The sequence below is a fragment of the Mauremys reevesii genome, linkage group 7 (genome assembly GCF_016161935.1).
Source record: "Mauremys reevesii isolate NIE-2019 linkage group 7, ASM1616193v1, whole genome shotgun sequence".
NCBI classification, from domain to species: Eukaryota; Metazoa; Chordata; order Testudines; family Geoemydidae; genus Mauremys; species Mauremys reevesii.
This window is the reverse complement of record NC_052629.1, coordinates 20,323,830-20,348,817: the sequence shown is the minus strand read 5'-3', so window position 1 is coordinate 20,348,817 and position 24,988 is coordinate 20,323,830. Positions and strand designations below refer to the sequence as shown.

General features: G+C 44.7%; 2 protein-coding genes across 6 annotated transcripts in view; one reads left to right on the top strand and one right to left on the bottom strand.

Annotated features, from left to right (window-relative positions):
* The window catches only part of LOC120408967 (phospholysine phosphohistidine inorganic pyrophosphate phosphatase), a 170,138-nt gene extending 159,022 nt beyond the window's left edge, over window positions 1-11,116 (bottom strand). For all 5 annotated transcript variants that reach the window (XM_039546183.1, XM_039546184.1, XM_039546187.1 and 2 more), the window contains exon 1: window positions 10,901-11,116. In XM_039546183.1, the coding sequence (XP_039402117.1) occupies window positions 10,901-11,067 (167 nt within the window). In that variant the 5' untranslated portion in view covers window positions 11,068-11,116. The remainder of the gene's footprint in view (window positions 1-10,900) is intronic.
* An 8,140-nt stretch (window positions 11,117-19,256) lies between these two features.
* On the top strand, window positions 19,257-22,168 carry NKX1-2 (NK1 homeobox 2). Its single transcript, XM_039546523.1, has 2 exons — window positions 19,257-19,391; window positions 19,478-22,168. The coding sequence occupies exons 1-2, from the start codon at window positions 19,349-19,351 to the stop codon at window positions 20,122-20,124; spliced, it is 690 nt and encodes a 229-aa protein (XP_039402457.1). The 5' UTR covers window positions 19,257-19,348; the 3' UTR covers window positions 20,125-22,168.
* The last annotated feature ends 2,820 nt before the right edge of the window (window positions 22,169-24,988 follow it).

Sequence of the window (24,988 nt, the reverse complement as noted above, 5' to 3'; positions counted from 1 at the left end):
GCAGTGATGTAATCACCTATTTTATTACTAACAGTAAAGATATAGGGATGGGCTTATCCTTGGGATAACTATTTTGACTTCAATACTGCTATCCTAGGGATTCATTTGGCCTGTGTCACAAATAAAAATTCCATACTCCCACCTGTTTTCCTTTCACTCCCACTTTAAACGTACCACAGTACTCTATAGTAATAGCACAAAATACTGTACTCTCATTAGCGTAAGATGGAGTGTATTGTACTAGGTTTCAGAGTAGCAGCCATGTTAGTCTGTATCCGCAAAAAAAACAGGAGTACTTGTGGCACCTTAAAGACTAACAAATTTATTGTACTAGTAACTGTAGACTGCTGTAACATTTATGTAAGACCCTCTCTAAAATCCTTTCCTTTATCAAATCTAATTTAAACACTGTCAGGTTCATGTCTAAACTAGGGGCCTGATCCATATGTCATTGAAATCAATGGAAAAACTCCCACTCACTGACTCTGATGGGCTTTGAATCAGCCACTTCATGCCTAACACAAGAACCTACATCCTTTTTCATGCATGCCAACCTTCCTTATTTGAGTGGAACAGTCTCTATAGTTTAAACAGAATATTTATCATTTTTCCACTCTGCCCCTTCTCCTGAATGCTCTCCTAAACCAGTGAATTTTATCTGAATTTACAGTCGTGTCCTTATTTCTCTCCCCAATGTTCCTTTATGTTAGTTTCAAATGTTCAATAGATATTTGTGATGAAAAAAAGCACATTTCAGCCTGGTTTATCTTTACTTCAATGGAGTTACACAAGGGATGAATCTGGCTCATTATCTCTATCACTAGAAATAACTCAATCAGTATTTATCAGCTTTATTTTTTGTCATATTCACAAGCTGCATAATTCTCCATACAGCTTAAGCTGTGGCTCTACTCTGAAAAGTGACTGACAAAAAATGGCACCAATCTATTGGTGGATGTTTGCATACTAGCCAATTATGCCACTGGATAATAAATAACTCATGATGCTAAATGTCAATTGCATTTAAATTCCAATGGAGAGACATGAGTGTTTTCTCCTTTCAACTGACGCAAACATCCACCTGCTTGGGGTATATGACATTTCAGGAAAGGAGGATCTTCAAAATAATAATCAAACACAGTACTGATTAACTTAATGAAAGTATGGTCCAGTAGATAGGGCAGGGGTAGGCAACCTATGGCACACGTGCCGAAGGCGGCACGCAAGCTGATTTTCAGTGGCACTCTCACTACCAGGCCCTGGCCACCAGTCCGGGGGGCTCTGCGTTTTAATTTAATTTTAAATGAAGCTTCTTAAACATTTTGAACACCTTATTTGCTTTACATACAACAATAGTTTAATTATATATTATAGACTTATAGAAAGAGACCTTCTAAAAACATGATCATGTATTACTGGCACGCAGAACCTTAAATTAGAGTGAATAAATGAAGACTCGGCACACCACTTCTGAAAGGTTGCCGACCCCTGAGATAGGGCAATGGACTCAGGGAACTAAGAACTGGGGGCAGATCCTCACCTGGGACAAATGTTCATAGCTCTACTGATTTCAATGGAGCTATGACAAATTTACACCAGCTGAGGCTCTGTTCTCCAGATTCTATTCCTGGCTCTGTCACTGACCTACTCTGTGACCATGAGCACGAAACTTCATCTCTCTCTGCACCTCACTTTTTAGACACTGATGTGTACCTGCCTTTGTAAAGAGCTTTGAGCTTTACCGACAAAAAAATGAAAATGCAGAGCTAAGGAACAATTAATGAATTAATATTTGTAACATGCTTAGACATCTTTGGTTGAAAGTCTCTCTCAACAAACCCAACCTCAGCTATTGGAAGCATTTCAGATGTAGCATGCTCTCAACATTCTTAATGTCCGCAGCAGATTGTGTGAGGAGATTTAAGACTAAAACCGTGAATTTCTATTTCTTGTTCCACACACATTTTCAGATGGCTCTTTGTAAACTTGCAACTGATCTCCATGTACTAACTCACTATCTCCACCCCCCCATCCCACGCATGCCAAATTGTTTTATGATTCCAATTCTGCTTGTTTCTCTCACAATCTTAGCCTTGTAAGACTCTGCAGGCATTTTATTTTAACATGGCTGTCCAGCTGCTCCACAGCCTCCGTATGCCTAAGATTTCCATTGCTCTTTTAAGGAGCCCTGTTAAAAGTTGTGCTAACAGATGCACTATACTGACCAAACAACAGGATGTTGTAAATGTCTAACCTCTGCGTGCTTTTCATATGTATATGCTAATAGGCATGCTATGAGCATACAGCTGTAAATGCAAACAACAGATCTCAGGATGGGCATGTTTTATAGATGTTTAACCACCTTCTGTCTTGGAACAGACCAACTCCTTACTGTTTGCGACATGAAAAGTGAACCTCATTTTCATGCTGTGTCAATCAATCAGGACTATAATGGCACAGAATAAAGGAGCTGCTAAGGTTAATTCTGATGGAGTCATTTAAATTGCTGATATATTTTCGGATTCATTACAAATGTGATATTCTGGTCTATGCAAGTTGTTTCTATTACACATAGAGGAGACATTTCCTATGTGGTAGTCAGCCCTACTTATACAGATTTTTTCCCACACAACAAATGTATGCCGCTTCGCATGAATGACTAACAAAATAAACAATCACAATCCAACTTCATTGAAAAGTCTCTAAAGAAAAAGCTTTTCTGCAATACAGATAACAGGCCAAATTCTCCTATCGTTCTACCTATCTTAGGATTTTATACTGCCACCTATCACTGTCGTATCTGAGTGCCTTTCAAGAAAAATCAATAGTAGTGGTCTTCATGGAGTTTCTGGCAGTTTCTCCTTTTTCAGGGAGAAACATCTGTTTTGGGTTGAAGTTTTGTTTTTAATTTTTTAGATTTTTATTAATTTACTTACTTTTTTGTAATGTTGATTTGTCTCAGGGTTGTTTGTGGGTTGGTTTTTTTGTTGTTTTTGTCAACTGAAGTATTTTGGGCAGAAGAGGGTATCAATGCTCACGGTTACACCAGTGTAAATGTGGAGTAATCCAGCAAAGTAACTGAGAGCAGAACTTAGCCTACCCTGCAGAATACACATTTACTTTGGTTTTTATTTTCAGACTCTGATTTGGCAATTTCCTTCCAGAGTAATCCTAAAATATTCCAGTACCACAAACTGTAAAAGAGATGCATTAGCGTTAAAAATGGATACCCTTGCTGTAATAGTGGAAGGAAAAATGGCTTCCTCTATCTCAGATCTACTGCAAATGAAAATGTTGCTTTTGTGTTTTGTCCTTGTGTACTGTAGACTATTACATGAGATTTCAGTGCTGTGACTGTGTGCGGAAGATGGTACAGCAAGGCATTTGAAGAGAACGTCAGCACTTGCATTATATGAGAGCACAGACATCCTTTCAGCAGTATCTATGTATCAAAAATATATTTATGAATCATATAGAGAATAAAATACATATTTACTAAGAGATTTATTTAGGCATACATCACACCAAACAATTATTGTATGAATCTGAATTATTTACAGGGTTTCTATTTATTTGCATCTGAATGTATGACTTTTTATAAATCTTGATTTAAAACAATTTCTTAAAAAATAGCAGCTTTTAGTGTCAACACATTTGCATAAAACTACATACTGACCTATGCTATCATCCAAACACAATGTTAATGACCAGTTGGTAATGAGATAATGAGTCAATAAGGGTTTTAAATTATGTGAGCTGGAACAATTTCTTGTCTCATAAGTAGATAAATAAGGCTTCTGGACTTTACTGAGCAAAGTGATCATTCTTAAGCAATTATATTGAATGCCACAAACAATGTTTTTCTTTGGCACGTATTCCTGCTGCACCAGATCTCCATGACTATGGCTGTCACTTTTGTGTTGCTCCTTGGTATAAAACTGCCTAGGAGCTATATGAAATCAACAATGAAGATCTAGCAAGAGAGGCACAAAGATCAATATAATAATGATGTTACAATTGTGAGGATTCATAGGTGCTGTGCAGATGTATATATACCAAGTATTACTCTGAAGGACAGTGAGAAATAGCAATGCTCATTTGGGGTGGGGAGAGGCGTTCAGCAGCTGTACGTTCTGGTGAGCTCATTCTTTCATTTCTGTGGGTGCTTACTGGCCTGTGTGCACCAGTGGGAATGGGCAAAAAAGTGCAAGAATCTCAGGGGCCAGGGACAGCCTCAGTCCTTGCATACCTCCTGAGTGAGGCTAACAACCATAGTTGTACTAGCTCTCCAAAGAGGGCAAAGCAATGTACCATAGAGCAAAGCGGCCTGAGTGCCAGCAGCCACACATCTAGAGCTCAAAAAGGCCTCATGCCTGCTTGAGGCACAATGAGCCCTACAGCGAGGAGCTCCTATGACCATTGTGAGTGCAGTGCTGTGTGTTAAAGGCATTGTGGAGCCCATAGACCAGTTTAGACAGAAAGCCAGAGGCTTTATATATGGAGATATACCTATCTCAGAACTGGAAGGGACCCTGAAAAGTCATTAAGTCCAGCCCCCTGCCTTCACTAGCAGGACCAAGTACTGATTTTGCCCCAGATGGCCCCCTCAAGGATTAAACTCACAACCCTAGGTTTAAGCAGGCCAATGCTCAAACCACTGAGCTACCCTTCCCCCCAAATTATGCTCATGGTAGGAGACTGAATGACCCAGTGTATACAGGGCGAAATTCACCCTCCGTTCCCCACATACATCTGGACAAACAGGCTTTCTATTTGGAACCATACAGAAGCCACTCTGCAGTTCATGAGCAGGGTGTGGGGCTTCCCCTCGGCCTTGAACTTCCTACCCTGGAAGTCGTAGCCACTGGATCCATGGAATCAGAGATCCACACGTCATACCACTTCCCCCAGCCGATGCCAAAGCTAACATACAAACACGGGGACAGAGATTCCTCTGCACACCCAGCCCCAGTTGCTGCAGCAGCTCTGCTGTGCCAGGGGCCTTCTGCAGTCCTTACACCATGGGGTGAATGTCATACATTGTCTTCCAGTTTCGTAACACTTCAAATCCAACCCAAATGAGTTTGACTATTTGAAGAGAGCATCCAGGGGTCTATAGTTAGTTAGCATCTCAAAACTCGCTTTGAAGACTCTATACAACCTCCCCCAGGTCAAATAAGCATACAGACCAAATTAACTGCTGAAATGTAGTGATCTCTAATGAGGAACAAGGGCTTACGGATTTCCAGCATATCAAGAGAAAACTCTTAACATCTTGCATTGTGCCCAAGGCCAGAGTTTTACTGCTATTTCAGCCAACATATTTCTGACATTACTGTAAGTTAAATTACAGTTTATGTTGCCTACATACAGGAGGTTTCGGTAAACGTAGCAACAAAACTGTTTAATAATTTTTTATTTAGGTTACATAAAACCTAAAAGAAATAAAACCAAATCTCCAATGACATAGGGAGGATCTTGGTGGAGATATTATCAAATATTTCCCAGTTTTATAAGAAATTACCTGTTTTTCTGCAGTAATTATATGATTGTTATTGTTTATATTTATTGTGGTATCACCTAGAAGCACCAGCCCAGGTCAGGGCCCCAGTGCTAGGCAGTGTACAAACACATAGTAAAAGACAGTCCCTGCCCCAAACAGCTCGCAGTCTAAATAGACAAAGGAAGGACTATTATTCCTGTTTCACTAATGGGGAAAAATGAGGCACAGATGACTAATGATTTAGCCATGGCCACACAGGAAGTGTGTGGCAGAGCAAGGAATTGAACTCAGCTCTCCTGAGTCTTACACTAGTGTTACCAGCCACCAAACCATCCTTCTTCTTTATATAAAGACATTACAGGCACCAAGGAAAACAGAACCAGTCTGATTTTTAAAACTCCTTATTAATCCAGTTATAACAGCCCACTATGGTCTTTATTCAGGAAACTACAGAAGAGAATTTCTCAACAAGGGATCTAGAAATGCCTAGGTTCTTATCTAGCAAGTCCAGCAGTGGCCAATATCTCATGCTTTACAGATTCCAAGGCCAAAAGGGAGCATTGCTATCATCTAGGCTGACCTCCTGTACAACACAGGCCATAGAACATCTCCAAAGTATTTCCTAGAGCATCTCTTTTAGAGAAATATCCAATCTCATTTAAACATGGTCAGTGATGGAAAATCCACCATGACCCTTGGTAAGCTCTTCCAATGGTTAATTACTCTCAGCGGTAAAAGTTTACACCTTATTTCCAGTCTGAATTTGTCTGGCTTCAACTTCCAGCCCCTGGATTGTGTTGTACCTTTCTCTTCTAAACTCTCTTCTCTGAACCATCTCCAATTTAACATCCTTCTTTAACTGTGAGCACAAGAACTGGCCATGGTATTCCAGCAGCAGTTGCACCAGTGCCAAATACAGAGCTTAAAATAACCTCTCTGATTGCACTCAATATCTTCCCCCAGTTACTTGTCCTCAACTGAACTATTCCTATGCTTGAAACAAAGCATGTGCATAAATATTTGCAGGGGCCCTGGGGGGCATACGCCTTAGAGAAGAAAATTACTTTAGTTATGTGTTTTATACCAGTGCTACTGTCACTGTGCACATTGTCAACACTTACAAAATATTAATAATAGTTGTTTGATTCTAATGATAGAATTAGAATTGGTCTAATGATAGACCAATTAGCACTGCAGTGGCTGACACTCTAAGAAAGTTTGATTTTCTGCAAAAGCATAAAGAAATAGAATGCATATCAGAAAGGTTCCATTTGCACCCTTCTGGCCTAGGATGAGGAACAGGTTTTGATACTTTTTAAAAAAAACATACAAAGCCCATTGAAACTTTGGCAGTGATTTTCACTCCTTTACAATCCCAACTGATAATTCAGCACAAGAATTAGGTCAAACATAATGTTCAAACATAAGTGAGCAAAGCAGACGAAAGTTAAATTTTCTCCTGCCATGAACTCACTTTGCTGTATCTGTGGTTGTAATGCATGTGACTTATGTTTAGAGATCCCCTAAAGGTGAAGGGCTTCATTGATTTCAACCAACAGAACTAAAATATGCCCTCTTCCCCCAGCTAGAGAAGAAAGTCTGACCTGCTCATGCTAACCCCATCTCTTCTACCCAGAGTATGGCACAGGAAGCAATTGGTGCTGGCCAAGGAGGGACAAGGCACCCAGGAGATGTGCTCATTCAATATAGTGGCCTGCATTCCCTAAGGTGTGAATCCCACTACTAATGCAGATGAACCCACAAGTGCAGAGGGGTTCAAACTGCATCCTATCCAGCGCTCATGGTGCTGAATCAATTGTGTAGTGTGACAGCTTTAACTGCAAATTTCCTTGCAGGGGCTAGTCATGGGTTATGGTGCCTGTCACTACTTTGTTGATGACCCTCCAGTGACCTGGTGTAAAATGACCTGACGATCTCTACTGAACCAATATCCACATCACAACAAAACCCCCATAATTTGCACCATTGCCAGCTGTCTCAACCAAGGGCCAATGACTGCCTATGAGTGGAGATAGATCTACCCCATCACCACTCAAGTGATGATCCCTCAGGACAGAGTTGAGACAGACCGGAAGAGAAGCATGAGGAAACTAGCACTGATGCAGCTCAGATGTACCTGTTCTATGTATAAATGGGCAACATTAATCTTTGGGCTCCCAGCCTGCCATCTTCCGCAAGCCCTAAATTCAATTAAAAAGAAACTCCTTGCATGTCACTGCTGGGTTTGCTTAAGCTTCACTTGCACCCAAACACTAATTAAACAATAGGTATGTATTACGGGAAAGTACAGTAACTTGAACAATTTTTGTATTGACTTGCATGGTTTATAACAGAGGTCGTGAATTCTATCATTAAGAATAGCCCTTTCTATTATAACATCCTGTTTTCAATTGCTTATTCACCATTTGGGCTGAAATTTCCCAGGCTTGGTTTCTGCCTCAGGTTGAATTTTTCGGGGCAAAATATAAACTAATTTGACTGCTACGTTCATCAACTTGGGATAGTACCCTACCAATGCAGGCAATTTTTTTCAACTGATTAATGATTGAACATACTAGAGTTCAAATCTGTATTGTCCTCCAATTTTAGATTTAATATACATAGTGACTAAGGTAAACATCAGTTGAAACTGAATCTAGCCTGCCTATATTTCTCTGGGGTTGGGTTATTTTTTTTTTCCTAGGAGCCCTAGGAAAGCAGAGCTTCAAACTCAATGGACTCTCTTATGGTTGAATAAACATTTAAAAAAATGTCAAGGTAAACCAAAAGTTTCATGTTTGTTTTCCTATCTTACTCACCTTTTAAGACTACAAATTTGAGGTCTGGAAAGTCTATTTTTTTACCCTGATCCTACTTTATTTTTGGATATAAATCCACTAACTTGAGCCAAATAAGAAAATGTAACCCTTTAAATACCATGGAACATGTAGCATAATCAAGCAAAAAGATCTATGGCTGGACGCTATATATCCTGATGACAGAACAGTAATTATAAATAATATCTAGCTCTTTGGTAGCACTTTACATCTGATTTCAAAGCACTTCACAAAGGAGGCAAGCAAAATTAACTCCATTTTACTGATGAGGAAATTGGGGCACTATAAGGTAAAATGACTTGGCCAAGGTCACTTAGTACTCCAGTGATAGAACTAGGAATAGAACTCAGGTCTCTAGATTCATAGTCCAGTGCTCAATCCACTAGGCCAGTAGTTCTCAACCAGAGATAGGTGTACCCCTGGAGGTATGCAGGCATCTTCCAAGGAGTACATAAACATCTACATATTTGCCTATTTTTACAGCAGGCTACATAAAAAGCACTAGTGAAGTCAATACAAACTAAAATTTCATACAATGACTTGTTTATACTGCTCTGTATACTATACACTGAAGTGTAAGTACAATACTTATATTCCAATTGATTTATTATTATTATTATTATTATATCCAATTATTTTATAATTATATGGTAGCAGTGAGAAAGCAAGCAATTTTTCAGTAATAGTGTGCTGTGACACTTTTGTATTTTTATGTCTGATTTTGTAAGCAAATAGTTTTTAAGTGAGGTGAAACTTCGGGGTACACAAGACAGATCAGACTCCTGAAAAGGGTACAGTAGTCTGGAAAGGTTGAGAGCCAGTTGTAAACTGCCAATGCTCAGCATCTCTGAAAACCAAAGCACAATGCACTAGTTGCTATAGGTACACTGGCACCTCCTGAAAAGCTGTTTGAATTGCTTCTTTTAGAAAAAGAATGCTAAAGTTTTGCTTTAAAAACATACCCAGACTTTCAGGATACAGATAAGAAGAGTCGGAAGAGGGCTGCTCCTCTGCAGACAAACCATCTAGCCACAGGGCCAGGATTTACAAAACTAAAAAAAAGCCCAGTCCAAAGCCCAGTGAAATCAATGGAAGGCCTCCCTTTCACTTGAAAGAGTTTTGGATTAGAGTCTTAGAAAAACTCATATGTCAAACAGGATAAAACTCAACAGAGGCCAAAGACCAATTTTATTGGGTGGGGATGGCTTGGAGATCTAACCATCACTTCTGGAAAATCAGGATCCTTGAAATTACAGGTCCCAAATGTGGCAGGATTCACTCAGTAATTCCACCAGAGAGAGATTTAGCACCACTCAATTTATTGTTTTGAAGATGAAGGGCACAAGAATGATTTTCAGATAAGATCTTATAAACCAGGGTTCTCAAACTAGGGGTTGGGACCCCTCAGGGGGTCACAAGCTGTCAGCCTCCACCCAAACCCCACTTTGCCTCCAGCATTTATAATGGTGTTCAATATATAAAAATGTGTTTTTAATTTATAAGGAGTCACACCCAGAGGCTTGCTATGTGAAAGGGGTCACCAGTACAAAAGTTTGAGAACCACTGTTTTAAACTCCTTCAATGCTTTCAGCACCTTTTATAAGAGATGGGGATTGACCTAGGGAGGAGGCAATACAAGGGTGAATGGCAGGAGGCGGAGAGCATACAGGGAGCATTGTGTAGCACTGAAGATGCATAGCAGATGGAAGGGAGAGCATGTGGGTATGGTGTATAACAACCAGCATACCAGGGGGAGATACGTAGTGGGAAACAATGTAAGATGGCATGTGGCACCCAGTATACATGGCAGCAGGGGTAGGTGAAATGTGGAATAGTGTGTCGCACCCAGCATGCATGATATGAGGGAGAAGTGAAATGTGGAATGCTGTTTGGTACTCAGGATACATGGCCCAGGAGTCAGGGGGAGGAGAGGTGAAATTGTGGAATGGTGATTGGAACCCTGGGTACATTTGGGGTGGGATGAAGGGCAGGATGAAATGTGAAATGGTGTATGGCATCCAGGGGGCAATGCAGAATGGTGTGTGGTACCCAGGTTACACGTCAGGCCATGTGGAATGGTATGTGGCACCCAGAGTCTAAGGCAGAGGTGTGAGGGGGAGTTGGAACGGGAGGTGGCACCTAGCACACATTGCAGGGAGCTGAGGGGTAAGGGGAACAGGGTGTGGCACCCAGCATACATGGGGGGGGGGGTTAAGCGTGGCATGGTGTATAGCACCCAGCAGAGGTGGCAGGCAATGGGGCACGGCGTATGGTATCCAGGGCTCTCTCTCTCCCAGGCCTGCAGCTCTGCTTCCCTTCCCCTGCACACAGAGCTAGGATCGCACGCTCCAAACCCGCGGTAGTTTGGACCCTTTGCCTGGGAGCGGCTGGAAGCAGCGAGAGAAGGGAGCCCGGCAGGACGCCGCGGCCCCTGGCTGAACCCGGCGCCCGCCGAGAAGTGGGCGGCCCCGCACAGCTGCAAGGCGGGAGGGGGCGGCGCCCCTCGCAGCGTGCCGAGGAGGCGGGGGGAGGGGAGGGCACTAGCTCTGCTGGCACTTACCTTTCCACAGCTTCTATAGATCCAGGGATGGGCACCCCGCCTCCTTCTCCTCCACCGTCATACAAGACCCCACTGATATCTAGCACCACGCCCTTAATGCCTGCAAGCTGCTTTGCCCACTCGGCCATAGCGCGCCCAGCCCGGCCTGGGGCTTGCAGCTGGTGCATAGGGTCAACTTCACTCCGCCCAGTCCAGAGCGCTTCCTTCCGCGAGGGCCGCTGGGAAATGTAGTTTTTCATTGGTGTTAATTTGAGCAGGAGAAGGCAAAGTGCGGAGGAGGGGAACGGGGTGTGGCACCTAGCAGACATGGGGGAGTTGGGGCGGGGTGGAACGGGCTGTGGCACCCTGCATACATAGAGGAGTTGGGGGGGGTGGAACGGGGTGTGGCACCCTGCATACATGGGGGGAACGGGATGTGGCACCCATCATACGTTGGGGAGGGGCTGAGGGGGGTGGAATGGGATGTGGCACCCAGCATACATTGGGGGGGTAAGGGGGAAGGAGAGTGGTGTGTGGCACCCAGCATACGTTGGGGAGGGGAATGGGGTGTGGCACCCAGCATACATCGAGGGAAGGGGATAGGGGCGGCTCTAGCAATTTCGCCGCCCCAAGCACGGCAGCACGCTGCAGGGGGTGCTCTGCCGGTCGCCGGTCCCGCGGCTCCGGTGGACCTCCCGCAGACGTGCCTGCGGAGGGTCTGCTGGTCCCGTGGCTCCCGTGGAGCACCCGCAGACATGCCTGCGGGAGGTCCACCGGAGCCACCTGCGCCCTCCCGGCGACAGGCAGCGCGCCCCCCGCGGCATGCCGCCCCAAGCACACGCTTGGCGCACTGGAGTCTGGAGCCGGCCCTGGAAGGGGAAATGGGGTGTGGCACCCATCATACATTGGAGGGGCTGAGGGGGAGATGGAATGGTGTGTGGCACCCAGCATACATTGGGGAGGGGCTGAGGGGGTGGTGGAATGGTATGTGGCACCCAGCATACATTGGGAGGGGGAGGGAAAGGGCTGTGGCACCCAGCATATATTGGGAGAGTGAGGGGGAACAGGGTGTGGCACCCACCATACATTGGGGAGGGCTGAGGGGGAGAGGGAATGGTGTGTGGCACCCAGCATACACAGGGGTGGGAGGCACAAGAGTTTGCAAAGTATATATTGGGGGGCGAGGAGGAGATGCTATGTGCTCTGCCTGTAACTTTAAAAGTCTGCAAAACAAGCAGGGCAAGGAGAGAAACAATTTAAAATTCTTTATAATATTATCTTGCTTTTATTATTTTCATGGAAGCTTGCAGATTGCCAGCCCTGGAAACTGACATCCTCTACGTTTCCCCACAATGCTGGCCGCAGTGGAAGCTTCTCCACATTGCCCTACCTCTGTTCCTCAATTCCCTAGTGAAGGGACCACCTCCACGGAAAAGAAGGCAGCTGAGTCACAGTCTCCATACCTATTCACTCCTTGGCTTCTGGGATGAGATTGTATACAAGAGAGCCCATTAAATTGATAAGAGAAAGATTAAACCATGTGACAGATATTAGCCATGTTGCTTAATGCGCTACTGGAAGGGGCTCCAATACTATGGGGATGAGGATGGTAGAAGAACCAGAATAGAACAGAATAAAATAGACATATTGCTATAATGAACAGAATTTGCATCTGTGGTTACCAGTAAAAACAGTTGAGTAAGTGAGTGGTCAGCATGATAAAGAGTGTTTGACTAAAGAGAAAATTCCAAAGTATGTACACACTATGAAAGCTGCTCTTTTGCTCAGAGCAAATGTTAACAACACTTCTTCAATGTTTCACGATAAACTCATTGGGACACTAACTTACTGGAAAAAAATCCTCCATTCTAAGAAATATGCATGCCACTGTTGAGTCAGACGCTGCCACTAGTAACAATGGCACACACTTATTTTTAAAAGTGTAGTTTTGTTTGTCTTTTGTGGGAGTATTCCATGATCCTGAAAATGTTGCCACAAAAGTGTCTTGGGTTTTGATTTTGAAAACGTGGTCACCTTCACATTAGGGCCTCAGTTTTCAAAAGTGCCCTCTAATTTTGGGGGCCTCAGTTTTTGCCTGACTTAGGCACATGGAGCCTGTTTTTCAGAGGCACTGTGCACTGAATTCAGTAGAATGACTTGGTGTAAATATGGGTTGCCAGTTCGGATCCCATTTGTTATACTGACTGCTTTTTAAGCTGAGCATTTGCAGCACAGGCATATTACCATGCACATTTTCGCAGTGTAGTAGAGATTTGATGTAAGTATAAAATGGGACCCATAGAAAGCATATTTATTTTAACTGAGCCTGTCTTGATCAAAAAAGTAGCAGAAAGCCTGGCAAGACCATTTTGACCCAGCCAAAATACAGACTAAGCTGTACCTTACAAAGTTTGTGCCTTTACATATAGTACATCCCACTACCTCATAGAAACAATTGAAAAAACACTAGCCTGCACATAAAGAATTGGACTAATCCTCACTATTTTATAATCATGGGTAAGATTTTATCAGTTGTGTTCCAGCCTTACTGATAATATTGTTTTCCCCTTGATACAATGCAGATAGTTTTTGTTCTTAATACTTTCAATAGCCTGCCACAATTCACATAATATATAAGAAACTGTGTTGGAATTATAGTCCACTTTGTTTTGAAAAAAAAAGCAGAGTAGCCTTGGCACCACTGATTTGCATCACTGCTTCTGGAATAGCCTCTGGCTTCTCCTTACAGATAATATCTAAACAGTGAAATTAATTAAATAGACCCAGAAATGGATCAGGTTATTTAAAACAACATCGCTAATGGTGCAATATCTCAGCTGTCCACACTGATAGTGAACATTGTCTTGGATAGTGTTATCAGTCCAGGACACCCGCTATGAATATTGATCCAGAGCTTGTTACAGCCATCACTTGCCATCAGGACAGGTCAGGGTTGAAACCCACCTAGTATCAAAGCAATTTAAAGACAGCACTCAGACTGAATTTTAATGCCTGAGCTGAGAAACGAACCAACTTCAAGCAAACAGTTAAGACTAATATGTGTGTATGTGTGTGCACATGTGTATGTTAAACTGACAATATGTGAAGATATCTGCTACCTCAAAAATTTGTATCTTAAAGAATTCCATTACTACAACTCACCTTTTACAATTGTACAGCCACAATATTAAAATATATCCACAAGGCTATATTTTGTAATCTTACATATATGAGATGGTTTGGATTTTCTCTTCCAAAATAAGGCCCTGATCCTGCAAAGGCCTATGCATGTGCTTTAAGTTAAGTAAATGCATACATGGGCCATTTACATATTTACATATCACAGCATCTGTAATAGCATCATAATTGTTTCTAAGTAATTCGTTACACCACAGTTACTAGGACTAGCGTGTTCAGTTTTAAAGAGGATCACGTTTCATACATATTGATAAGAAATATTTATAGGTCTGGTATCTATTTTCCTTAGTTGATCACACTAAGAACGATATCCATAAGCTGTGACTATTACTCTTCCCCTTCTTTCCTTTTCCTACTCCCTTCTTCCTTACCTCTATCCTAATTTAAAAAAAAAATACAATCTAAGTATCTAACAAAGCAGTGCCAATTCTTTACTAGGTTCATTTGTCCCTACCCTTTGTCTGTTTGTATCTTTAGATTGGAAGCCCTTCAAGTCAAATATTGTGTCTTTTTTATGTTTGTATAGTGTTCAGCACAGTAGAACACCACACTAATTGTGGCATTTGGGCACTGCCATAATATAAATGATGATAATAATAATAATTCTGTAATTTGATTCCTGCAAGTCTTCATCTTTTTTGTCTCTCTTTCTTCCTATTCAATTATTTTAGGTTCTGTGATATCAAAATGGAAAATAGGGGTCAGATTCTGCCACTTTTAATTCCATTACCTTAGTACTGTCGAATTTTGTTTTATTTCTTTAGATTTAACAATAATTTTATCCATACAGAAGCTCTGAGCACCCTAAAAATAATTAATTTCAATGGGACAATTGGCAGTGTAAGATACTACTCAACATGAATAAGGGTGGTAGAATCCATGGCATACTACAGTGCAAAATACATGTTAACAAGATGATTCCCAAATACAGACAACATTAATATTACCATCCCCAAATCCTTCACCCACAAATAATATTCCTTTTTCCAATGTTCATCCTGATTTGTCAGGTCAAATGCAAATGCCAGAGTGTGAGAAGAAAATCCACCTGATAGATACAGTACACACAGTTTAGTTAGTGTGAAGTTTAAAAAATATACAGCTCTGTGATTGCTTGAACTGGTTATGGGGACTCCCCCCATCCCTAGTCATGGTCCCATCAGACCAGGGGGATGGCACACTGGCTGAGTGGTATAGAGAAGCATGCCCTGCTTTTGCCAGCCCTCTACCTATTTTATATATAAATAGAGGATTTTATTCTCCTGTAGAATAGGAGTCACTTCCATTGAGAGTTATTCCTGTCCTGTGGTGGGGGAGAATCAAGCCATCACCTTAATCTGCCGAGAGAGAGAGAGAGAGAGAGCAAGCATGATTATAACCTCTTGTTCAATACTGTAGCATATAAATATTTATTTCTGCCACTGACTTGGTGTGCGAGCTTAGGTAACTCACTCACCTCACTTGTGCCTCAGCTTCCTCATCCATAAAAGAGGAATCATATATACTCCATACGGGTACTGTGAGGATTAATTAGCTTGGACCCAATGCTGCCCTTCATGCAGTGTGGTGATATAGGGGCTGATCCCAAACCCACTGGGGCTAATGGGAAGACTCTCTTTTACTCCAGTAGGTTTTGGGTCAGGCCCATAGTTTTGTCACTGATGTCAATGCCACAACCCTCAAGGAATTCAATGAGTGCGAGATCTCATTCTTAATCTTTGAACCACATAAGTGCTTAATATTTTTCTGGGCCTTTTTAAAACAGAAGGCTCAATCCTGCATACTTTGCAAACTCCCACTTACTTCACTGGGAACTTTGGATACACAAGGAATGCAGGATCAAGCCCTTAGATCTAAAGGTGGTTTATACTGTACTCTGTGCTAGGTAGTAACATAATAATGCTGGAATAACAGAAGCCATAGCTCAAGAAAATTTGACCATGCTGTATAAAGATAATATATATTTAAATAGTAATAAGCTAAGCCCTGTGTTTTGTCTGTTTAATTATTAACATTCTTGAATTTTAAAAGATGCTACTTGGATCACTCTTACATTAGTCTGTTTTCATATTTGACTTATTTTACTTTCTCCTGAGGCTGTAAAACAGATTCAGTCCCTCCTTCGCTGAATGCTGAAGGTAAAATCCCGGCTATTAGATGGTTTGCATTATAGAGGATTTTAGCGGGGAAATTGGTTGTGGTGTTTTAGAGCCTGGATGAATACTGCAGCAGGCAAGGGGTGGAGAAGTGGCCGTTTGAATGAGAAATGCTAAAAGGACATTGCTGCTTTAAAAGCTCATTTACAATGCCAGCTGGGTATAGGAGGCTTAGAGCTATAATGAGGTGGTTTCTCCTCCTCTTCCTATTTCATACCTGCTAAGACAATATTAATTGCTAACCTATTGCTCCATAACAAAATCGAGAGGGGTTGGCAGTCAGAAGGTTGCAGGAGGGGCGGGGAAAGGAGATCATTAGCCTCCCAGTGCTATTTCCGGATGGATGGTCCTTGAAAAACCTTCTAATTTGCCTTTAAAAGATGTCATGTCATGTCCCAGGCTGCAACCTGTTCGGTCTACGAGGGGTGTGATATGTCCTCAAACCGCAGAGACTTACCCTGTGAACTGATTGCTTAGAAGTCCTTTAATTCCTTGCACTCTGGGGATACTGAGTTCTCTTTTAATGAAGAGTCTCCGTCCGTGCACCGTTGTCAATAAAAATACATTTTTTGAATCAACGTATTTCAGTGGGTTTTAAAATCAGTGTGCAATGAAACTCCCGTAGGACAACCTCGCTATTAGAACCTTTTCTGCGACAAAGGCGTGTGTAGGGTCGGGGCGATTTTGGCCAGTCAAGGGGGCTGGTGGGCCTGAAATGGTCCATCGGAGGGTTGAAAGCATTGCAATGTCTATGCACTTTCCCCACTCATACTGCGAATCCAGGTCAGATCTGGAGTGGAGATTTTCGAAGCAATGGGGTTTTCTGCACCTGAGAAGGTGCGGCAGCGCTACACTTTGTATACACGTTGTTACAACGTGTTGCAGTTCCCCCGGGGCCTCTAAGGAAAGGGCACATGTTATGCATGTTGGTACTGCGATGTCCAAAGTACTAGGTTAAAACCTGACTCCGTCATTCATTTCTAAATGGAGCCATAGATTCCCCCAAATCAAACATCTGTGCTCCTCTGGGATTTTAACCCACCCTCTGCAGGGGTTAACCCGGCCCCCCCATGACACGTTACTCTAGGAGACGCGTCTCGCTCACACCACACACACACACAAGCTGCGTGTGTCAGATCCAACCGGCGGCTCTTGCCTTAATGACACTAGTGCAGCTTTCAAAGACCCCTCCGAAGGCAGCCTGCGCTGCTCTCTCCACGTGGCTGGGGCAGCCAGGCTGGCCGGAAAGCAGAGAAAGTGCCAATGGCTGTGCAGCCCCCTCCTCTGCCCCCACCCCCACTTCCAACCCTTTCGCTTTCCAAGCCTGCATCCTCCTCCTAGACCGAAGCAGAGGAGCCGCTTCACTCCAGAAGGACATCTGCAAAGCGCAAGCTGCACACCTCAGGACTCTTCCTCCTACCGACAGCGTCCCCGGGGATCTAACCTGCGGCGAGCAGGACTGAAAGCCACGCATCGACCGAAGGCATCTTTGGCATCACGTCTCTCCTCCCTGCGAGCAGTTGGCCAATTGTCCGTGCATTTGTCTGGGGGCACCACGACTCTCTCGGGATCTTTGAGGGGGGAATGCTGGAATGTCAGGACAGTGGGGCCAAGGTGGCCCCCATCCATCATAAAATCTCCTTCTCCATCTTAGACATCCTGGATCCCCAGAAATTTACCAGGAAAAGCAACCCTGCTGCACAGAGCCGGGGCAGCATCTCGCATTCAGGAGAGCCAGAGAAAAGTTTTGGCAGAGTTGAAGTAGAAAAGGATACCGCGAATCAAAGGAGCAGCAGGGATACACTAGAGGCATATGGTAGGAATGCATTCAATCTGCATGGTTATTTTCAAACAAATTAATAGGAAACAGTGTCCTGTCTATCAGCTGAAAGGGGGTCGGTTCCATAAATTGTGCGCGCATGCTAAAACAAATTGGATTAAAAGCAATGAGGACTACGTTTTAGCGTGTTTGCGAGGTGTTTAGCTGGTGCGCAGGAAGAGATCATGGAACAGGCAACAGAATGGGTCTGTATTTTGTTTAAAACCTGATTAAAAAAAAGCGAGTTGACTGTCTTGTTTTGATGCTGAACTATTTGAGCACCTGAATTAGAATGGGAGCAGAGCCAGGACTCCCACGGGACAGCAATACATTGCTGATGAGCATAAGTCAAAATTGGCTCATGCAGCCTGTGTCAGCGATGGACACGGAGATATTTATTAACCCCTTCCGCAGACTGTTTCCCAAGGCAGGGCAGGCAGCAGCGGTAAGCCGCTCCTGGTGTGGGGGTACATGTCACCTTTAAGAAGCTGCCATGGAAAACTGCTTTGGGAGAAGGGTCATTAGGTGCAGATTTCCTTGAGCCGTGACCCTGCTTGGGTCACCGCTTATACTGCAGCGCCCCCAGGTCTGATGGGAAACCAAAAGTTAGATGCAATTGTTTTCGACTCCAGCTTGTTGGCTGGCCCTGATTGGCACTGGGACAGCCAGGCTGGATAATTGTTCAAATCGTCCCCACAAGAGGATGCCTTAGCTCCCCGTTGATCGATATCCTATTACTGACTCCTGCATATCTCCTTCCCACAGCTTGCAGTGCCAACTTCAAACCTCTTTCCCCCTGCCTGATCCTAATATTGTTCGATTAAAACTTACCTTTAATAGATGACATCTATCGATCCGCCCCTCACAAATCTGAAACTCTATTAGCACGGCGGGGAAGAGCAGATGGAAAGGGGGAGGGGATTTTGGTCTCTTTAAAGGGGACTTTAATAACTTATTTAATTGGCCAGAGATCCATACCGCCGCACACAAACGAGTTTCGCACAGCTTGGAGCACATAAAGGATTTATCATATTAGACAGTCACGTTTTTCTTAAAGGGCAAATGATCATTTTTTAAAAAAATCTGATTTTTAAACAATGTTTTAGGAGGGAAGCAAATCCCAAGTTTTCTCCCGCTCTAAAGCCGGATCGGAAAGAAGAGCCCCTTTAAATGGCTCATTCCGGGGGCAGAAGGGGAGGGGTGTCTTTTGCAAGCTGAGTTTAATAAACAAACGTGGAATTGACATCAGCCGGCAGCAGGCGCCTGCCCCAGCCGCGCGTGCCCCCGGTGACACAGATGCGTGCGGAGCGCAGCTGGCGGGAGGGGAGCGCTGGCGCAGGTCAGCTCGGATCAGCGGCAGGCGCAGGGATGTGGCAGGGGAAGGGCTCGTTCTGTCACTCTGATCAGCCCCCTTCTTTCCCTTAGATGCCAACGCCAAGGGAGAGAGCGAGGCGGCGTCCACCCTGGAGGGCTCCGCGTGCGAGGGGGAGGAGCCGGAGCCGGAGCCGGAGCCGGCCCCGGGACCGGACCGGAGCCAGCCCGCAGCAGCAGCCCCACCGCGCTTGCACGACTTCCCCGGCTCGCCCGATCCGGAGGAGACAGACGATCCCGGCTCCCCGCGAGCCTGCAAGCGGCGCCGCGCCGAGCCGAGCTGCGCCAAGCCCCGGCGGGCCCGGACGGCCTTTACGTACGAGCAGCTGGTGGCGCTGGAGACCAAGTTCAGGGCCACCCGCTACCTGTCGGTGTGCGAGCGCCTCAACCTGGCGCTGTCGCTCAGCCTGACCGAGACCCAGGTCAAAATCTGGTTCCAGAACAGACGGACCAAGTGGAAGAAGCAGAACCCCGGGGCGGACGGGGCGGTGCCGCCCGCAGCCAGCGCCGCGGCGCCCCCATGCGGAGCAGGCGGCGGCAGCCCCAGCCCGCCGGGCCCCAGCGCCCCACTGGCCTTCCAGACTTTCCCCTCCTACCCGGCCGCCAATGTCCTCTTCCCAGCGGCTGCTCCCCTGCCCCTGGCCGCGGCGCCCTTCCTCAGCCCGGCCTACCTGGCCCCCTTCTACACCCCGCACCTCTAAAGAGCCCGCCCGCCAAGCTCCAGCCTCCGCGCCCCTGGGCTGGGGGCAGCACCTGGGTGTGCCAAGGGCGTTCACAACCCCCGCGCTCCCCTGCCCTGCCCTCCCGGGGGGATCTCAGCCCCTTAGCCGTGAACACCCGCCGCAGGAACAGACAGCGCCTTTGCCATCGCAGGGAGTGTCCCGCCCGCCCCTTATCCGGCTCCCCCTCGCCCACGGCTGGAAGCAATGGCAGAGGGACGCAGGGCGACTGGCAGGGCACCCGCGCTCTGTCGGTGAAGGTTTCCAGTTCAGACAGCAGCGGTCCGGTGGTTGCTGCCTATGGGAACGCGCAGTCAGAACCGAGGGGAGACTGCCCGTATGCAACATGGACTTTGGAAACTGGAGAACTTTAATAAAACGTGCATTGCACTACGCTCAGGTTTGCCATCTTCCCACGTGTTTGGTATGTTAACGCATCCTTCTCCAGCATAGTTTACTCCCGATCTTGGTCCCACCGCGACGAATGGGAGTTTTGCCATTGGCTTCCGTGGGAGCCAGGATCGGGCTCCCTCCCGTTAATCCCTTTAAATTGATGGATATCTATGAGCAGAGCAGCCGCGCTTCTGTAAAGGCATATTTGAGTTCAAGTGTAGTTTGTGGCATGTAATGGTTGATTTCTTAGATTATACTTCACACTTGTGCTGCGCTAGACCTTTGGATAAACAAGAATAAAGGTCCTAATATACATAGATAAATAATTGTGACAAACCAAACAGGTGGAACATTCAGATGCAGACATTAAGTGGTCCAAATATTTATACATACATATATCATTAAATATTTTTCCTCATTAGGCGCCAGAGTTCAAATGTACATTTCTGATGGTTGCATGGTAATTTAAAGTGTAAGAAGTTGATTTTTTCTAGTCTTCACAGAAGCATGTTTTCTTGGGAGTGGGGGTGGGGTAACCACTGGATTTTATTAGCATATTTGAGATGTAATCATAGGCGTAAGAGATGGAAAAGATAACCCTCTTTATATTTACTGTACCTAACACTAATTCTCCCAGGTTTCTCTCCTGAAGTTTCCTTTAAAACATTCCTCTTTGTAATTTGGCTTGGCAGGGCATACCCCATAACCTGAAAACTCAGAAACTTTGCCACTAGTTACTGTTGCTTTTATATGAATGAGCCTGAGAAGAACTAAAGATGCCCCTAAGCCCCACTTTTATCTCTGGAGATCAGTTACCTGTTTCAGGTGGGTAATACAACCTTATAAAGGGCCAATCGCTGTAACCTTTACAATCATGTTAAAACTCCTATTGACTTCAAGGGTGCTGCATTGGGCTCGAAAATTGAAAGCCAGGTGTCTGGCATCCCAAGAAATTAATGAAGAGAGTTTGCTAGTGGGAATAGGAAAGTACTACTGCTTACTGCTGCTTGAAACCTTAGTTCTGTAATTGTCAGGCAGGGTGTGGGAAACCTGGCTGACACATGAGGAAGTATCCAATTATTGGGGATATACCTGCTACCTCTCTACCTTTCATTCCCACTGACTTTGGTGGGTTTTGGATTAGGCCTTAGATCAAAAGAGCTTTTTTTCTGCAATTATTCTTTTAATAACACAGCATTAATGCCAAATGAGGTAGAAACCATACATCAGAGAAAAGTATTACATTCTCATTTTGAAAAGGGGTGGTTGTGGTAGAAAATATTTAAAGTGCAGAGCTTCCAGTGTGTAGTGCACTCTTTTCCATAACAGAGAAATCTGATTTTTTTAAAGGATTTGTGAGAGAAATCACATTTCATCTTCATCATTACAAGCACCACAACGAAAAAGAATATTAGCTGGGGGCTTATCCATCCCTGAACTGCCAGGAAGTAATTGGTTCACAAAAATCTGTCTCATGCAGTTTGCACAAATTATTGCAACATGTTGTTCAAGAACGTATCTCTTCAGTGTCATGATGCTTAAAGTGCACATTGGCTTTCCAACCAAAAAGGTAGCTGGTAAGTCCTATCTATCTATAGGTGTGTTTGTCTAAATAAAGCAGTTTTAAAAATTATACTTTGTGTAATTGTTCTTAATAATTCTCAGATGAAATTATTTTTCTTTGTGGGTCTTTTTCCCCCCCAGGGTCCAAACTAGATAATGCCTTGCAAAACTAACCTGGACATGACCCCAGGGAGAATCCTAAAACTCCTTGGTTCCTAAGCCATCATTTTCAGTTCTGTAAAACCCATGAACCCTCTAGCGGCCAGATTGAGTTACTGCATTTATTCTCTTACCAGAAGGTCAGTGGACCAGCCTCCTCTTACTGTACCCACCAATCATAGAACTGGCAGGGACCTCGAGAGATCCTCTAGTCCAGTCCCCTGCATTCAAGGCAGGACTAAGTATTATCTATACCATCCCTGACAAGGCTTCTTCATAAATAGACTGAAGACCGGTAAGAGGCGATGGTAAAGTGGACACCTGTTTTTAAGCAAATCACCTCCATGGCCTGCATAACTTGCAGCTTCCTGGGGAGCAAGTATCTGAAAAACACTCTTATACCCAGGTGTTATGAATAGCTGCTTCCTGTGCTTTTGTCAAGCCACTAAGTGGACTAACTAAAATTGATTTTGCAGCTCTTTTCGCATAGAACACATTTTTTATAAAACAAATATTACACAATGTCTTTTAAACTATCATATCTATATAGGTCTAGATAGATTAGATGGTAGATAAACCCAACACTAGATTGTTTGATTCTTTCAGGTAATAGCTACACTAGAAATAAACTATGCTAGGTTACAGCAAAATTATATCTTTAAGGTAAATAGGGTATAACTGGGAGGAGGTGGGATCATTATAACTGTCTGACATATCTCCAAAGCTGCTGCTGCTGTCTTTTATGGTGTTAAACAGCAGTCAGTTGCTTCATACATTAGGAGGCAGGGTGGATTAATGCCATAGCAGTTAATGTCTAGAGGCCTGGGTTCAAATGACTTGGGTATTAATTAAAAGGAATATGGTGGTCTCAACATGGTCCTCCAAACCAGTGCTTCTCAAAGCCGGTCCCCCGCTTGTGCAGGGAAAGCCCCTGGCGGTCCGGGCTGGTATGTTTACTGTCGCATCTGCAGGTTCGGCCTATCGCGGCTCCCACTGGCCAACGGGGGCAGGTTCCGCAGGTTCGCTGCTCCAGGCCAATGGGAGCTGCGGGAAGCGGTGGCCAGCACATCCCTCAGCCTGCGCTTCCCGCAGCCCCCATTGGCCTGGAGCGGAGAACCGCAGCCAGTGGGAGCCATGATCAGCTGAACCTGTGGACGTAGCAGTATCATGCTTCTAAGTGATCTAAAATTCAATTGCTTGCATGGATTTTCTTGAAATTTGCTATGCCTGGTGGGAGTGCAGAAAAGGGTTAGAGAGCCAAATTTGAGGTCATTTGATTTAGGAGTTGCAGAGATATACGCTATTTTTAAAAAAGTTTCTAGGTTTTTTTTTGTTTGTTTTTGCACAGAGCTAGAGATCCAATCTGTTGCAGTGATGCAGGTCAACATTGTCTCAATAGGTCAATTTTCCCCCAAAGTAGTGCATGGCACCCACTAAATCTTTTTGGGATCCACACTGAGAACAGTATTTAACAACATGTTTATTTCTTAGCTTGTGTAGATATGCAGTCTGAAAGGAACACAGTGTGCATGCCACAAAAAAGAAAAGAATGTGAGAGGGTTTTTATACAGCCACTTTATGTTTCCCTGGGTAGTTCGAAGAAATGTGCCAATGTTATTCTCCTGGGGAACTCCCCACCACTGACCTTTCTAGTTCGAACCTTTGTACACATGTGCAATAAAAATTTAATAACTCATGTTGCTTACTGCAAATTGTCTCTGTTATAATATAACATGTTTTTATTTTATGGGGATGTTTACTGTGAACACAGCAGAATAATCAGCAGCTGGTCTAACCAAAATTGTTGTTATATCAGCTGGGGTGGAGCTGGAGACAGAGAACTTTGTGTTGGGGTTTGGGTGATGGGGGAAGGATTGTGGCTGTGTGTGGGGGGGAGTTGGGCAATGAGGCAAGAGAGTAGGCAAGCCTTGGATTGGTTGAGAAAAATCTGTATTTTACTAGCTCCTGGGGGTGGGTAGGAAGTGGCTACTTCCTAACCTTGGGCCAGATTAGCATAGTGTTTCCAAAATCGTATAGTGCGTAGGTTTGGCACTGACAGCACGGACCATATCTTGACCACTAAGGGTAAAAAAATACGTGTGCTGTCAGGGTTGCCAGTGTATGGATTCTGGGCAATTCCTGGATCACAAGGCTGCAGAAGTTTGAGGGAAAGCAGGGAGCACACCATGACATAGGGATTGCTGACTATAGGCTGATTCGACTTAGTGTACAAATTGCAGGATGTCATATGTACAATGGCCTAAATCAGTGGTTTTCAAACTGTGGGTAACGACCCTGAACTGGGTTGCTGCGGCTCTGGTCAGCATCACCAACCGGGCCGTTAAAAGTCCTGTTGGCAGTGCTGTCTGGCTAAGTCAGGCTAGTCCGTACCTGTTTTGACACCGCGCTGCACCCCAGAAGTGGCCAGCAGCAGGTCTGGCTCCTAGGTGGGGGGGGGCCACGGGGCTCCATGCACTGCCCCTGCCTGGAGCAGAGGTTCCACACTCCCATTGGCCGGTTCCCAGCCAATGGGAGCTGGGGGCGGGGGGGAGTGCCTGCAGGTGAGAGCCGTGCGGAGCCGCTTGCGTGCCTCTGCCTAGGAGCTGGACCTGCTGCTGGCCGCTTCTGGAGCCCAGTGCAGTCTGTGGAGCCAGGACAAGAGGGAAGCCTGCCTCTGCACCCGGGCTGCACCACTGACCGGGAGCCAGGGTGCAGAGGCAGACTACTTTCT